The sequence below is a fragment of the Tetranychus urticae genome, chromosome 2, assembly GCF_039701765.1.
Source record: "Tetranychus urticae isolate SD_2017Ah chromosome 2, NJAU_TeUrti_SD_1.0, whole genome shotgun sequence".
Taxonomy (NCBI): Eukaryota; Metazoa; Arthropoda; class Arachnida; order Trombidiformes; family Tetranychidae; genus Tetranychus; species Tetranychus urticae.
The window spans coordinates 11,510,954-11,525,234 of record NC_142959.1 but is presented as its reverse complement, the minus strand read 5'-3'; the positions used below and the strand labels follow the sequence as shown (position 1 = coordinate 11,525,234).

General features: G+C 32.7%; 2 protein-coding genes across 3 annotated transcripts; both read left to right on the top strand.

The window, feature by feature from the left end:
• The first annotated feature begins 303 nt into the window (after positions 1-303).
• On the top strand, positions 304-6,035 carry LOC107359620 (uncharacterized). The gene is made up of 6 exons (XM_015926130.3): positions 304-699; positions 3,013-3,194; positions 3,460-3,612; positions 4,120-4,529; positions 4,711-4,855; positions 5,085-6,035. The coding sequence occupies exons 1-6, from the start codon at positions 485-487 to the stop codon at positions 5,183-5,185; spliced, it is 1,206 nt and encodes a 401-aa protein (XP_015781616.1). The 5' UTR covers positions 304-484; the 3' UTR covers positions 5,186-6,035.
• Positions 6,036-8,899: 2,864 nt separating this feature from the next.
• On the top strand, positions 8,900-14,146 carry LOC107360022 (uncharacterized). 2 transcript variants are annotated; one of them, XM_089267512.1, is made up of 5 exons: positions 8,900-9,792; positions 10,296-10,664; positions 10,743-11,033; positions 11,138-13,294; positions 13,361-14,146. In XM_089267512.1, exons 1-5 carry the CDS (start codon positions 8,976-8,978, stop codon positions 13,918-13,920), a joined length of 4,194 nt encoding a protein of 1,397 aa, XP_089123638.1. In that variant the 5' UTR covers positions 8,900-8,975; the 3' UTR covers positions 13,921-14,146. The 2 variants fall into 2 exon arrangements, with proteins under 2 accessions (XP_089123638.1, XP_015782122.2); XM_015926636.3 differs by having other exon boundaries at positions 8,901-9,792; positions 11,138-14,146.
• The last annotated feature ends 135 nt before the right edge of the window (positions 14,147-14,281 follow it).

Here is a 14,281-nt window from a genome sequence, read left to right as displayed (position 1 = left end):
AGTAATCAATAAATTGTAATCAATGCCAAAATCAATGTAAGAGAGGGACTTAAGGTTAAAATATTTTAGCAGATGGCGTAACAGTGAAATGAAAACAGTGTGATAAAAGGTCAAAAGGGGGTTGAAAGTGAGTCAATATTAACCGGCGAGGTTGGTTTTTAATGCGCAAAACCTCAACCAGTCTGAATAACTTGGGTTTAACTTGCAGACTGCGCAGAGAGGGGTTTCGGTTGCTTCCCGGGAAGACAGACAGAAGACTCTCTCTCTCTCTCTCTCTTTCTGCCCCTTCCAGTTAGTCATCATAATCTCAATTTTAGGTTTGTTACCATTTTTTTGTCCAATTTGACTGTCAACTGACTGGCGTTTTAAGTGTCTGTGTGTTTCTACTGTAACCCATTATCAATTACCTTTTGTTATCGCATATTGGAAGTTATTGGTTAATTTTTTTATTTTTTTCTGTGTCTTCTCTAATTCGGATTTTACCATGAATTCTGGAGATTTAATTCTTGTAACCGGTGCATCTGGATATGTTGCAACGAGTGTCATCAAGCAATTGCTTGAGGAGGGTTTTAAAGTTCGTGGAACTGTTCGCAGTCTTACCAATGAAGAGAAAACTGAACCACTTCGAAAGTTGACCAATGCTGATAAAAATCTTGAATTGGTTGAGAGTGATCTTCTCAAGGAGGAAACATGGAAAGAGTAAGTCTCTTTTTCATCATTTAAATCATCCATCTATCTCTCTCTCTCTGTCTCTTTCTATGTGTGTCTCTCTCTCTGTCTCTTTCTGTCTTTCAATATTTTATCCTCTTTTTTGCTTCTTTTTTCTTCTCTTTCTACCATCTTTACTATCTTCCTTGACCTTTTTACTTTTCCATCTTTCTTTTTCTCTTCAATATTCTCTTTTTCCTTGCTTGACATTAAATGACCCCCTAACCTGCCCATCTTAAAGTACAGTAAAACATGCAACGTGCTCAAGTCTCCCCTGATCACTCCCTTTTATCTGTCTCGTGTCTTGTTAGTTTTACATGATTTCAAGTCCACAGAGTCTTCTCAGTAAACAAGTTTGAGAAGAAAAACGAGAGGCAATAATTAGACTAATCATTATTTAAATCAAAATTGCCTCATCGAGCTCTGTTTAAAGTCAAAATGTAACTTTGCTAAACTATTAAGATCAAATGTCTCGATTGATTGTAAATATTCCAAGAAAAAGATAGTTTGCACAATGTGAAACTTCACTCCTTGTTTGGCATCTTTTGTTATTAATTTTATATTGAAGTGTTTCGAATAAGAAAATCAACAAGCATGAAATCTTAATTTCAATCAGGATCTTGGTGGATGAGGATTTTATAAAATATCAAAATAGCAAGTAAAAAGGAGAAGAAAGACTCAAAAATCATTCTTCTCCTTCTCTCTCTTTCACATCATCTCACTTCTCAATTCTTACTTTTCTGAGCTGCAAAAAGAGTTGCGATGATGATAATGAAAAGACTTGATGAAAGCTTTAAAAACTGTATTATCTTGCTTGTCATGATAGGATAAACTTACACGGTATTTGACTTTCAAATAGCTTTAAGGTCCAAAGTGAAGGCTGTCATGCTGTAAATGAAAAAAGCGTACAATTGAAAATTGTGGGAGATGAAGAAAGAAGACGGTTTTGTTGTCGATGATGATGATGATGATGATGATGATGAGGTGAGTGGGAAGTTAGCAATAAAAATAAGACATTTTGCAAAATCTTTCATTTGTTAACGGGACTTGATCAATTTAGATTTAATTTTACAGCTAAATGATGATGCTAATGATACTTTTGAAGGCTGAAAAATCTTGTATTCTGAGAGCGAAAAATAGTTTTTTGACTGCTCATTAGTTAAATGATGAGATTTACTTAAAGGGGTTATCTTACGAAACCTTAATATACATCATCAACATCATCTTCAACAACAAAGTTGATATTCATTTGATATAAAATGATGAAAATTAAAAATTTGACAGACATTTGAAAGAGAGGGGCTACTTGAAGACAGTCTTTCCCATGAACATTTGCAAGTGATTCCTGTTGACACATCATCATCCCAATTATCAACAAATACATGATTTTATAAGGAAGTAATCATTAATTTATTATCGGGTCGGTCCATGTTTTCAATTTACTTTGAATTATTGTTTTCCACAAATAGGGAAATGTGTTGTACTAGCTAAACTCATGAACCATTTCCTATTGAACACCAATAATTACAATTTCCATTATTGAATTACAATCAAAACAAGCTAATACATCACAACAAATAAAAGGGAATCAAGGTTGACGCTTTTTTTTATCATTTAACCAAATCAAAATGATCTTTTCCTATTTTTTCATCTTCTCTATCATTTTTCTTGATCAAGGTTTTGCATTTTTCACTCAATGATTCATTGCCTGTCAACCATAATTGTTATTTCCTCTTAAATATTCCGCTACATCTAATTCTGGTTACACTGTATATTAATATCATCATTGTCAGCTTCTTGTTTTTTTTCTTATTATTATCATTATTCAGTATTCTGCCCCTGAGCTTTTTTAGAAGAAAAAATTCTCTAAATATAATAATTTCAATAATGATGATAATTTATAACAACAAGGTTAAATTGATTGGGCTTGGGTTATCATCTTTTTGATGGTTCTTTGTTCTTGATTGCCTTTCTGAATTATTGTTATTATCAAACAAAAAGGAACATTTCTTTTTATTCTTGCATGGCTTTGCCTGTTTTTTATCCATAATTTCCTATTCAATTCTTATTACCATTTAAAATTAGCAGTTACTTGAAACATCAAATTTATCTGAATAACAATAATATACCAACTACCTACAATATTTTGTCTCCCAATTAATTAATGATCTTGTTAACTTTTCTGGTTAATACCCTTTATACCACCATATAATTGAGTTGTATTCAAATCTAATTTTTTCATTTTTTTCTGTTTTTTTTTTCTCTTCTTTTCTCAACTTTCCTTTTGCCTCTTCATATCCTTAGTGCTGTTAAGGGATGTAAATACGTTATCCATGTTGCATCGCCTTTCCCATTGACCATTCCATCGGATCCCGATGAACTAATTAAACCTGCAGTCGACGGTACCCTTAATGTACTCAAAGCTTGTGCTGAGGTTGGCGGAGTTAAACGGGTTGTCTTAACAAGCTCAATTGTTGCTGTTTATGGTAAACAAAACTTCATTGATTTTCAAATAACCCTTAACCAGTTTCACCTAACATAATCCCTTTCAATCATTTCCCTCCTTTCTTCCCATTTGCAATCATTTCACTTTTGTTAATACAAATTTTGTACTTTTTTTTCTCTCTCTCCACCTTTTCATCGATAAATTAAATTACTACTCAACCTTTTTACCACTGCAAACTCATCTCTCAATCTGACAAAACATTACCTGATGTTTATTTTAACAAAATGGAAACTTCAACCCAATAGATCCATCCATTCCTCCTCCCAAGGAGCACGAAGAGGATAAAGCTTTTACTGAAGAAGATTGGACAAACATTGAAGACCCGCATCTTGATGTTTACGCCAAAAGTAAAGTTTTGGCTGAAAAAGCTGCTTGGGATTTCGTTAAAGAGTTACCTGGTAAGCATTCAATATCAATAAGGCAAAAAAAGACATTTCAACAAATCAAATTCTTTCAGTTAAATAAAAAAAAGAACCTTATGTTTTTTCATGATTTACCTCTGATCTATCAGCATTAGCCAATCAACTTTATGATTTATCCATCTAATTTCTCTCTATTTTATCCAAGCCTGTCATTTAATGACCCTTTAAACTGGCCATTTAAAGTACAGTAAAGCATGCAATGGGTTCAAGTTTACTCTAATCACGCCTTTTTATCTGTCTTGCTAGTCATTTTCATCCACGAGAAAATGTTTTCAAAGAAATAGATACATGTGAAAAAGTGAGAGAAAAAGAGAGACAGAAAACACAAGCAATGAGAGAGAGATCATTGATCTTTAAAATCTCTGTGGTTCTATCAAGGTTATAGTCTGGAATGATTTGTGTCTCACTCACTTTCTGTAATTCATTTTTCACTCTTTAACTTATGATTCTTATCTTTCTTTCTTTTTTTGTTACCCCCTCCAGAGGAAAAGAAATTTGAATTAGTAGCCATAAACCCGGGCCTCGTTTTGGGTCCTCTTTACAGTAAAGTTGTACCAACCAGTTTGGATTTGGTTCGCCGACTCTTGGACCGAGCTACTCCAGCCGTGGCCAAACTGTGCCTACCAATTTGCGATGTTCGTGATGTTTCTCAAGCTCATATTAAGGCACTCACGGCTCCTGAGGCTGCCGGACATCGACACATAATTGTCACTGATTCTGTTTGGATGAAAGACATCGCCATGGTATTGCATAAGGAATTTAAACCTCTTGGATACTCAATACCAACTGTTGTTGCACCCAATTTCTTTGTCTGGATGTCTAGTTTCATGGACAAAACTTACAAACTTGTCCTTCCTCGACTCAGCCGAGACTTTAAATATGATACTAAAAGAGTAAGCATTTCATTCTCTCATTATTATCATTATTTCACGCAAAAATCATTTTCTTTATTCATCTTTTACTAACGCTAATTTGATTATTTTTTACCCATTCTAAATCATTTCTTGTTCTTTCTCTCTTATTCTTCTATTAACTCACCTTTTCTCTTCTATTCATTTATTCAACTTGTTTTAGATGACCGAAGTTTTGGGCATTACTCCAACAGAATATGTCAAGACTATAGTTGATAGTGGTCATAGTCTGATTGAAATGGGAGCAGTTAAAAAGCCCAAGAAATCCAAGAAAGCCAGGGAGCCTGAAAAAATCGATGAAAATGAAGGTTGGTTACCCTTGAGTTGAATCAAATTTTAAGTTACCTCTCTTGAACAAGATGTAAATTTAAACCTGAGATTCTATACTCTCGGGCGTTGTCACTCAATGCGCGCTTCTTATCGTCAACTTCATGCTTCTATTTCTTTTATTCTCCTTTATAATTCCTATAATTTTTATAATTGTTACAATTCTAATAATTCTTCCTGTTTCTATCTTCTTTTCATTTTAAACTTTAGGTAAAGAAAGCAACGAGAATGGAGTAAATAGGGAATCTGAGGCTGCTGACAAATCTGCAACCAATACCACCGAAGCATCAGCCTTACCCACCGTATCTTAAAGCAAATGAAAAGGATGCAAAAACGTAACAATACGATTACTTTTATGGTGCGCACAATGCGATTAAAAACCGCTCTCCAAGAAAATAAAATATAATAGGAAACAAAAAAACGCCACAAAAGCATTAAAAGAAACCCAAAATTTCTATAATGATTATATATTCAACGCTAAACGAAACAACAACAAACAACAACAATGATTTTAAATATTCATCACTAAACACACGACAACTCCCCTCAAGACTCAGAGTTTTTTATCATACAAAAATATATAAAATTTTATTGATCAATTTGAAGATTGTTTTATCTTCACTGCATGTTTGAATCTCTTTCCTTCTTTATACAATTTCTACATTTTTCTATTGCTTCAGCTATTTCTTTCAACTGTAAGCTTCCTATTTCCTCTTTTTCTTACCAGTCAACTTTATCTTCCTCCTTTACTATGCGCTTTTTTATCCAATATTCAACTCGCTACTTCCATAATTATCAGCATTTTTACTGTCCATGCATTGTAAGCATTTTTGACAATCCCAAGTTTGTACTTGATCCCAAGGAAAGGAAGCAAAAATCGATACCAGTTATCAACATTTTGGAATCAATTTCCACTTTGCTTTCAATATTGTTTCATCTCACAGCCACTCAGCTTCATGATCTTTCAACCCTCAAACTTCATCCTGATATGTCTGCCCACTCCAGATCCATGTGGATCTATCTGTGTGTGTCTACCTTTTATACCCTTTTTAACCTTGGCTTGATCAATTGATTGCAAAACTTGAAACTCACGGTGCTAGTTGATTAAATAATTGTCGTTCTTTTTATCAAATCAAAAAATAAATTGTAATTCCAACAATATTGTCTGTAATAATCAATTTTAATCTCCGTTGTAGTAGTCCTCATCAGGTAAAGTTTATCTTTAACCTGATGATCATTTTCAATCTTTCCTATCTTCTTAATTTTGTTTTCTTCTCTTAACTTGACTTCCAAGAAAACAACTTTCCTGTTGAGTTTTTATTAAATTAATTCTTAAAAACTAACTGATTCTCTATTATTATAAGTTAACCCCAAAAGTAAAAATGAGAGAGAAAAACCTGATTAATAGATTCATCAATCATCTTTGCTCATCAACATCAATCCAAATGAAAGCTTTTCCCTTCATCCATCTTTTCAATTAAAAGTTAACTCATTGGTTAGAATTATTTTGATGACCTTTACTGACCATCCCATTGGAACAACAATCAAAAAAAGGCCTTAATTTCATAATCATATTGTATCCCTGTCAGATGAACCTTAAATCCATCATTGATGAAATGATCTCTGCATGTGATTTTCAAACATGATCAACACTAAATTATTATTGATAATTTAATCGCTTTTGTCACTGTTTTCATTTGTTAAACTAAACAAATATCAATTGTATTGAGTCAAATTAACGGCATCAACTGTCATCTTCAATTCATCTTGATTTCAGTCTTTTGTTCAGGTTCAATTGAAACTTGATTTCAGTCCATTTATATCTAACGTTATAACCAATACAGATCACAAGGTTAACCAAAATGAGTTGCCAAAAAAAGATACTTCAGTTATATCTATTTTTCAGGTAACAACAAGTGGGCAAAAAATATTTCAATCAACTTGAAACATTTAAAAGTGAATCAATTCCAAATATAAAGAGTCCCTAAGAAATAGTGGGAATGAACATGAAATGAAGTTCTTCAGAAAATTGCTTAACCGATAAATATTATTTTCAATCTTCGGCCTTATTAAACATATTTAATTCACCAAATTTAGTCTACTGTTCAAATTAATCAAAAGGTACAATCTTTTACTTTATAAACCTATTTTTAATATCCTTGCTAAAAACCGTTTTTCACATTTGAATTCAATCTCACTGTTTCTTAGGACTCTTTAATATCAAAGATGATTTTTGAAGTTAACTTGATCAGATTGGTTTTGATCTGTTGACTTGTTTACCTTTTTACACAACAATAATCTATCTATAATTCAACAAATAACAATAATTTAGCTAATTTTTCGTCTTCAGGTGAAACCACAAACCTTAAATCAATTTTATACCATTTTGAATTCATTAACTTACCCTGACTCTTATTGCTACTTTGGTTGACAATTGAATTCAAATTGAGCGGAAATCTTAGTCAAATTGTGTTTTTCAAAACCTAGACTGAAGCTTAAGATTGCTTTATTGGTTAATTTTAGATGGACTTGATTTTAAATTGTCAATTTACTGATTAACTAAGCTTAAATACTCGTGGAAATCATGTTAGTCGAGTTGCTTTTAAGCCTTTGCTTAATATAAATTTGTGTGACTGTAATCGTTTAACATGTGAAAAGATTATAAAATAGTGTTAAATAAGTCAGACTTTGAATTAATTTTGATTTCTTGGGAAAGTAGAGAGCAGAAAATTGATTTAATTTCATTCCAGGTAATAAGATTAATGCATTTAACCTAATCAATATTTAAAAATATAATATTATCACCAGTTTAGTGGAGATTCAAAATAATGTAAGTGGTAAAATGAACGGCAATCTGGTTTGTGTGATGATGAATGACCCTTTCTACACATAAATGTGTATTGGTTGCTTGTTTATTTATTGAAATCTTTCATACTGAGATTTTGATGATTAATCAAATTATTACAGCATGATTAACACACATTTAAGTGTTTGTAAAATTGTCAATTGAAATAATAAATAAATGGTTAAAAGCGAGGTAAGATTTGAACTCTGTTGGATCTTCATTATTGAATCTTAAATGTTGTAAATCGTTTGTATGACTGGAAATCATTTAAAATCTGGAACTGCGTTTGTAAAAGGAACAGGAATTGGTTTAAAGATAATTATGGTTAAATCAACATTTTGATTATAATCAAGTGTAAACCATAATTAGATACATAAGGAGTTGAGCGGATTTATTGTCATTTTAGTTTAAACTGATGGCTTAACAGCAAAGTAATAAACATTGATGAAATAACTGTTAATTGCATTTAAACACGAATTTTGAGTCTTCTTTTGTTTCCATTTCTGTATCCACCTTGATTAATAGATACAAATCAAGGTGAATCAATTAACCATCCGTGTCCATTAAAGTTGCCAGCACGTTTCCATAATCACGAACCAATCAATACATTGGAAAGTAATCAGAGACTGTAAGGTTGAATATCGATGACCGAGAAAACCATTCAACTGCTAAGGTACCATCAACAAAAGACTTTTAATTGGTCTAAATGGATCAAATTAGATTAAGATTTAATAGAAGTGATCATTTCAAGATAGATTGAGATGTTCATTGATGATGAGATTCAATGAAATTCAGTGAGAGTATGAGTATTATCCAATAGCTGGGCAAGTATTCTGGCAATAAAAGTATATCCATTACATAGCCAAATTTGGGTGAATTTACTTTCACTCAGTTGACTTGATCTTCATCATCAATTGATTGTCGGCCAAGATTAAAATTTAATCTCACCTTTCTCTAAAATTAAAGACGATCAATGACATCTCGTCTATCATCAGTCATCTGATTATATCTTTAGTGTTGTTCATTTGGTGTTAATGTCATGTTGATCAAAAAAGGTCATTTGATTGATCATGATTTCAGTTGGATCTGCTTTGCAACTCATTCAAATCAAGTAACGATATTATCTTGTTGTGGTTTTTGATAACCGAGTTGACCATCTTTACATTCATGACCATTGTCTTCCTTTTGTGAATCCACCTGAAAGGAAATAAAATAAAACGTTGTAAGAAAAGGTGTTGAACCAGAAAAACAAATTTATGGAAACATTCAAGATTACAAATTTGTTGACAGTCAAAGTGGATATTGTGTTGTTTATTGTTACCTTTGCTTTCAATGTTGACCAGATTGTTGGATATAACACACTTGGCAGTCCTTGGCGGACTAATAAACCTTCAACTTCCAGTGATTCTTCACGTCTTTGTGCAGATATCCTGCAAGTAACTCGTAAATTATTGGAAAATGATCTTCTTCGAGATGTCATCTATCCTAAACTGGGTGATGATGGAATGTTCAGTAAATCAACAAAAATTATTGAAAGTCGAACCAAACCTAAACGAAACATTGTCCACTTTCCAAGTAAACGTTACTACGCGGGAAACAATGTTGAACCATTTGTCAATCAACAGGAATATGAATTGAAATTACAGCAACAGTTGTTGAACAGCAATAGATCGGAAAATTCACGCTTTAAACGTCATGGGCATAATCAGAAATTTTACCAACAACATTTCACCAAAATTGGATCTCTGTCAAGTCAAACAATAAATTTGGTTCCATTAACGGTTCCTTACGAAGATACCTCTTCTCTAGAAGCTAATAAACAAACTCAAGCTTACCTTGTTGATCTATCTTCATTAAATGAACCAACAGAAGACCAAGTTGACCTAAGATCTTTACGACCAAGATATTATGTGAACCAAGGTGATCATATGGAGAGACGGCAAGACGATGTCAAGGAACAAGATGAAGAAACTGATGTCAAAGGTGAAACTGAAGGTGAATCCAATGAACCCAATGTTGTCAAGAAAACATTCGGTTACAAAGTAACACTTTATAAAAGTCCAAATGTCCAAGGTAAAGATTGACCAATTTTATGAAAACAAAACAAAATAAACATGTGGCTTCAATAAATTTTATCACAAATCCATAGATTTTGTATTGAAGATTGTCAGCTTTTTATTTAATTAGCAATTAACATGGTTGTTCAAAATTTGAGACTAAACGACAATTAGACACAAAATTAGGAAATTCAAGTTTAACTGTTAATTAATTATAAGAAATCCAATTAGTTTTTGCCTTTTTGCAAGCAAACCATAAGTTAATCCTATTGTATAAATCTTAATCAGCTGTGTATTAAATTTATTTGCTTCAATGCTAGTTGCTAGTGTTTTGATTGTGTTTTTTTTTTGTTAATTGAATAGATTGAATAGTAATTAAATATTTTATTTTCAATTGTTTTTTAATTAATTGTGATAATATTGAGTAAAGCATGTGTTTCAATTTTATTGCGTCGCAAATTTTTAACAGTTGATCTTTTTGTTTACTAAACATTAACCCTTTTTCAATACTCCCTATAGAACCTCAAATCCTGACGGAAGAATTTTTTGGTGATGGAAAGAAAAAGAAAGTGATCAAAATACTGAAAAAAGATGAAGATCAAGCATCTGGTAAAACTAGATCTGAACAGTTGAGCCAACAGCCAAGTTCCTCATCTGGTCAGTATATTCCTAAATTAGGCGTTTCTTCAACAATGGATCCAAGTGATGAAGAGGAAATTGAAGCTAGTCGCAAACTACTTGGAGCTGTTAGGAAACAATTTGCCTCCGAAAAAGGATTGGAAGCTAAAAGGACCATCAGCAAATCAGGAGATGAGAGCCAGCATGATAAAAAAGGTGCCAAAGAGAAAGCTCTCCGTGAAAAGACTCAGATTGAATTTTTTGAACGAGGTAATTTCTTGTATTAGGATTAAACATAAAAGTAACAACGTTGTACTAATTCCGATATTCACTACCTTTTGTTTTTAGAAAAAATATTTGCCAATGATGATAATCAAAAGACAGAAGGAGAACAGCCTGAACCTAATCAATTTCCAGTTATGAATGATCGCCCTGCACTAGTCAGGCTGACTACTGTTGCTCCTAAAAAAGCTAATCGACAACCAATAACTGTAGTATCACCGGAGGACCAAAATAATGATAATGATAAATATAATGGGATGGACTTTCAATCTTTACATGATTTATTGCTTAAAAGACTCAAAGGTTGGAGAGAAAAGGGTTACAAAATAACTACTGAACTGGAGATTGTTCAAAGAGGTAATTCATTAACCTGACGTTCTTTGTTGCTCTAATGGATGCAAATTTATCCACAATAGTGATTACTGATGTTAATGGTTATTTCATTTTTTATTGATTTTTAGGAGCTGTTCATGATAAAGTCAGATCAGTAAGGGAACGTGGTAAAGGCCAACAAACATTTCAACGATATGAGCGAGGAAACGCAATAAGAGGAAAAACTCCAAGTTCTTACATCAGAAGCTCATTGGGTGATCCAAAGATTAGGCATATTGAACCATTGTCAGCCAATCATAATACCGATAATGATAAAATGCAACTTGAAGTGAAGGAAAATGAAAACAAGCAAACAAACCAGAAAAATTTATTTAGCAATTTACCCAAATTTTTACTTGAACCAGCTGATTATGAAACAGAATTGGATGGACCTGAGGATAAAGTTCAACTTTCGCCTCACAATCATCGTCAACCTCTACATCAGTTACAGCCGATGCAAACTTTGCCTCCTCATCCTCATCAACATCCACATCAAAATCCACATCAATATCAATTTTCTCAACCTCAGCTTCATCTTTCTCCTCACTCTATTCCTCATCACCACCAGCAACATCATTTACAGCATACTCATTCCGTATTACTGCCACCTCCGCCAGAGGCATTAAAACTTCAAGCTTCACCTCCATCAACAGGCCCTAAGACAGTCAACTTAGTGAGTTTAAATAACACTAAAGGATCTAATAGACCAAGTAAAGGTAAAAAGTATTCATTTAAAGGAATGACTCGCAAGGTTACATCTGAAAAAAGAGACGAAGAAACAATTGGTAAAAAGCAAAATGTTAGAGATGGAAAGAGTGTTGACCAGAGTAACTTTAAAAATGGTGACAAGAATAAAGTTTCATCCTCAACTACACCAATTTCAACTCTATCCGAATCTAAAGAGTTCACCAATAATAAAGGAGATCAAAGTAAAAGCGCTAGTAAGTCGGAAGATGAACAATCGAAACGAAGATTGGCAGCTCAAAAGAAATTAAAGGCCAAAGCCAAGAAAAAGGCAAAATTAAAACTGCAACAAGATAAATTACAAAATCAAGTGTTACAACAACAGCAAGGATATCAAGCAAACAATTTAAAACAAGCTGATCGTAATATCTTTAGATCTCCGATGTCAATTCAAGAGCAGATTATGTTTCCAGCATCGCCTTTAGCTAGCAATTCTGGACATGGTAATGAAAATCCATCTATTCATTCTTCTCTTGGAATTAGTAATCCATTAAATTTCTTTGATGGTTTCCACGATGGCCTTTACATGCCCAATGAAAATGACTTTGATGATATTTCATTTGGTAATCCAACTTTAATCTCTATTCCTGGACTGATTGAAACTCCAAATGGCGAACAAAATCCACATACAGCTGACCCTTTTAAACTGTTAAATAATCAGAAACAAAACGATGGAAGTAACAATCAGAAGCAAAACTTTTTCGGTTTTCAAGATTATACAGAAATTGGAAAGAAACATCGTCAAAATGGAATCTCTTTTGAAGATCCATTAACATCGCATCCAGTTAGTCCACCTCATACCGAAATACTTATTGGTTCATTAAATGGGCCTAAAAAATTGACATCACCAAACTCTGGTTCAGATTCAAAAGCGAATAAAATTCGCAACTATCCAACATCCATTCAAGACATAACAAGAGGCAAGAAAATGTCAAACAGTTATACCGTTGATCCTAGCTTTGGTCGAGAATCGCCCGATAATTTATTTTTATCTCAACCTGGAAAAGATTCAGAGCCAATGTTGAATCAGTTTAAAAATGGCCTCACTTCCAATAGTAAAATGACAAATGAAATGAATTCTTGGAATGGTAATAACCACAGAAATAATGCTCAAAATTTTCAGACAACACCGATTACATTGCCTTGGTATCAGCATGAGGTTGACAATTTATTGAAAAGCAATCCTGGAAAATCATCTTCATGGGATCAAGGAAAACAAAAATCAAAGCAGATTACAAATAATTTCAATCAACCAGTCGAACCAAATTTGAGGCATTCAGGAAGAGATCAAAGACCAGTTCGCTTTTCAACGCCAAAACCAATATCTAAACAAAAAATGGGCTTTGCTTTTGATGAACCTCTAGAGTTGATTACCGAAACACCGAGAGAGCTTAAACCAGTTGATTACCCTCGATTAACATGGATTGAGCCTGAAGCTGATAAGGTTAAAAAACGTAAACAAAAGAAAAATAAATCAAAAGGATTGAAGAATAATAAAAAAAGTAATAACAATGTTAATAGTTATCAACAGCAAATTCAACAATTAACTGATGATATGATCTCCATAGGTTTTGATTCTCAGCGAATGCGAACTCCAAAAGCTCAAGACCTTTTAATGCGTTCATCTCAAATTTATCCTCTAATTGGTGGTTATTCACCTTTCATTATGCCTTCATCAGCGAGTGAAGATTTTAATGTAACAGTTGATTCCGATGATGAGGTTGAAGATGATGAGTCCATGAATCATCAAGATGATGATAATCAAAGTGAATTTGGTTTAGATTATGTTGGTGATGATAGAGGGAAGACGGAGGAAGGTAAGAAAGAGGCGGTTGAAGAAATAATGATGAAAAGTAATAATTTTAATACAAATGTTAATGATGATAATGGTGAGGATGATGAGGATAATGATGATGCTAATGTTAATCAATCTGAGAGCGCAAAACAAAAGCAACAGCAACAAAAAAACATTCCCAATGATCCTGAATTATTAATTAAAGACAAGATTAATGATGAAAATAAAGCAAAAAGTAATTACAATTTAATCAGCAAAAATGAAAGGGATCCTGATAAGCCATCAAGCTCACAAATTTGGTCTCAACCATGTCCAACATGTCCAGAATTATAAAAGTGAATACAGTTCAATTGATTAGCCTTTCAATCTCTCAGCCTCTTTTAAATTTTTCAGTCAAATTAAATCTTGATTACGACTAAATTGAGTTTAAAGTTGTAAAAGGCTGAAATGATTTAAAACATCTACTTTATGGCAATTTGTCAGCTAATGTTTCGTCTAATGATTGGCACAACAATAGCCAATAAATTAAGTGAATTTGATTCCCTATTTATTTAATCAATTTTGACATTGAAGTCTCAAAATTTACATCTACAATAAAAATTGACAATTTTACAAAGAATCCAATTGAACTCAAATTATTTCAAGCATACAAAAACAATCAAAAACTTATTGATTTTTATGAAAAATTTTCTCA

Coding starts and splice junctions, on each gene's coding strand:
- LOC107359620 (XM_015926130.3), top strand. CDS start 485: ATGAATTCTGGAGATTTAATTCTTGTAACCGGTGCATCTGGATATGTT. Junction 4,530..4,710: donor TTAAATATGATACTAAAAGA/GTAAGCATTTCA, acceptor AACTTGTTTTAG/ATGACCGAAGTTTTGGGCAT. Junction 4,856..5,084: donor AAAAATCGATGAAAATGAAG/GTTGGTTACCCT, acceptor TTTAAACTTTAG/GTAAAGAAAGCAACGAGAAT.
- LOC107360022 (XM_015926636.3), top strand. CDS start 8,976: ATGGAAACATTCAAGATTACAAATTTGTTGACAGTCAAAGTGGATATT. Junction 9,793..10,295: donor TAAAAGTCCAAATGTCCAAG/GTAAAGATTGAC, acceptor TACTCCCTATAG/AACCTCAAATCCTGACGGAA. Junction 10,665..10,742: donor GATTGAATTTTTTGAACGAG/GTAATTTCTTGT, acceptor TTTTGTTTTTAG/AAAAAATATTTGCCAATGAT.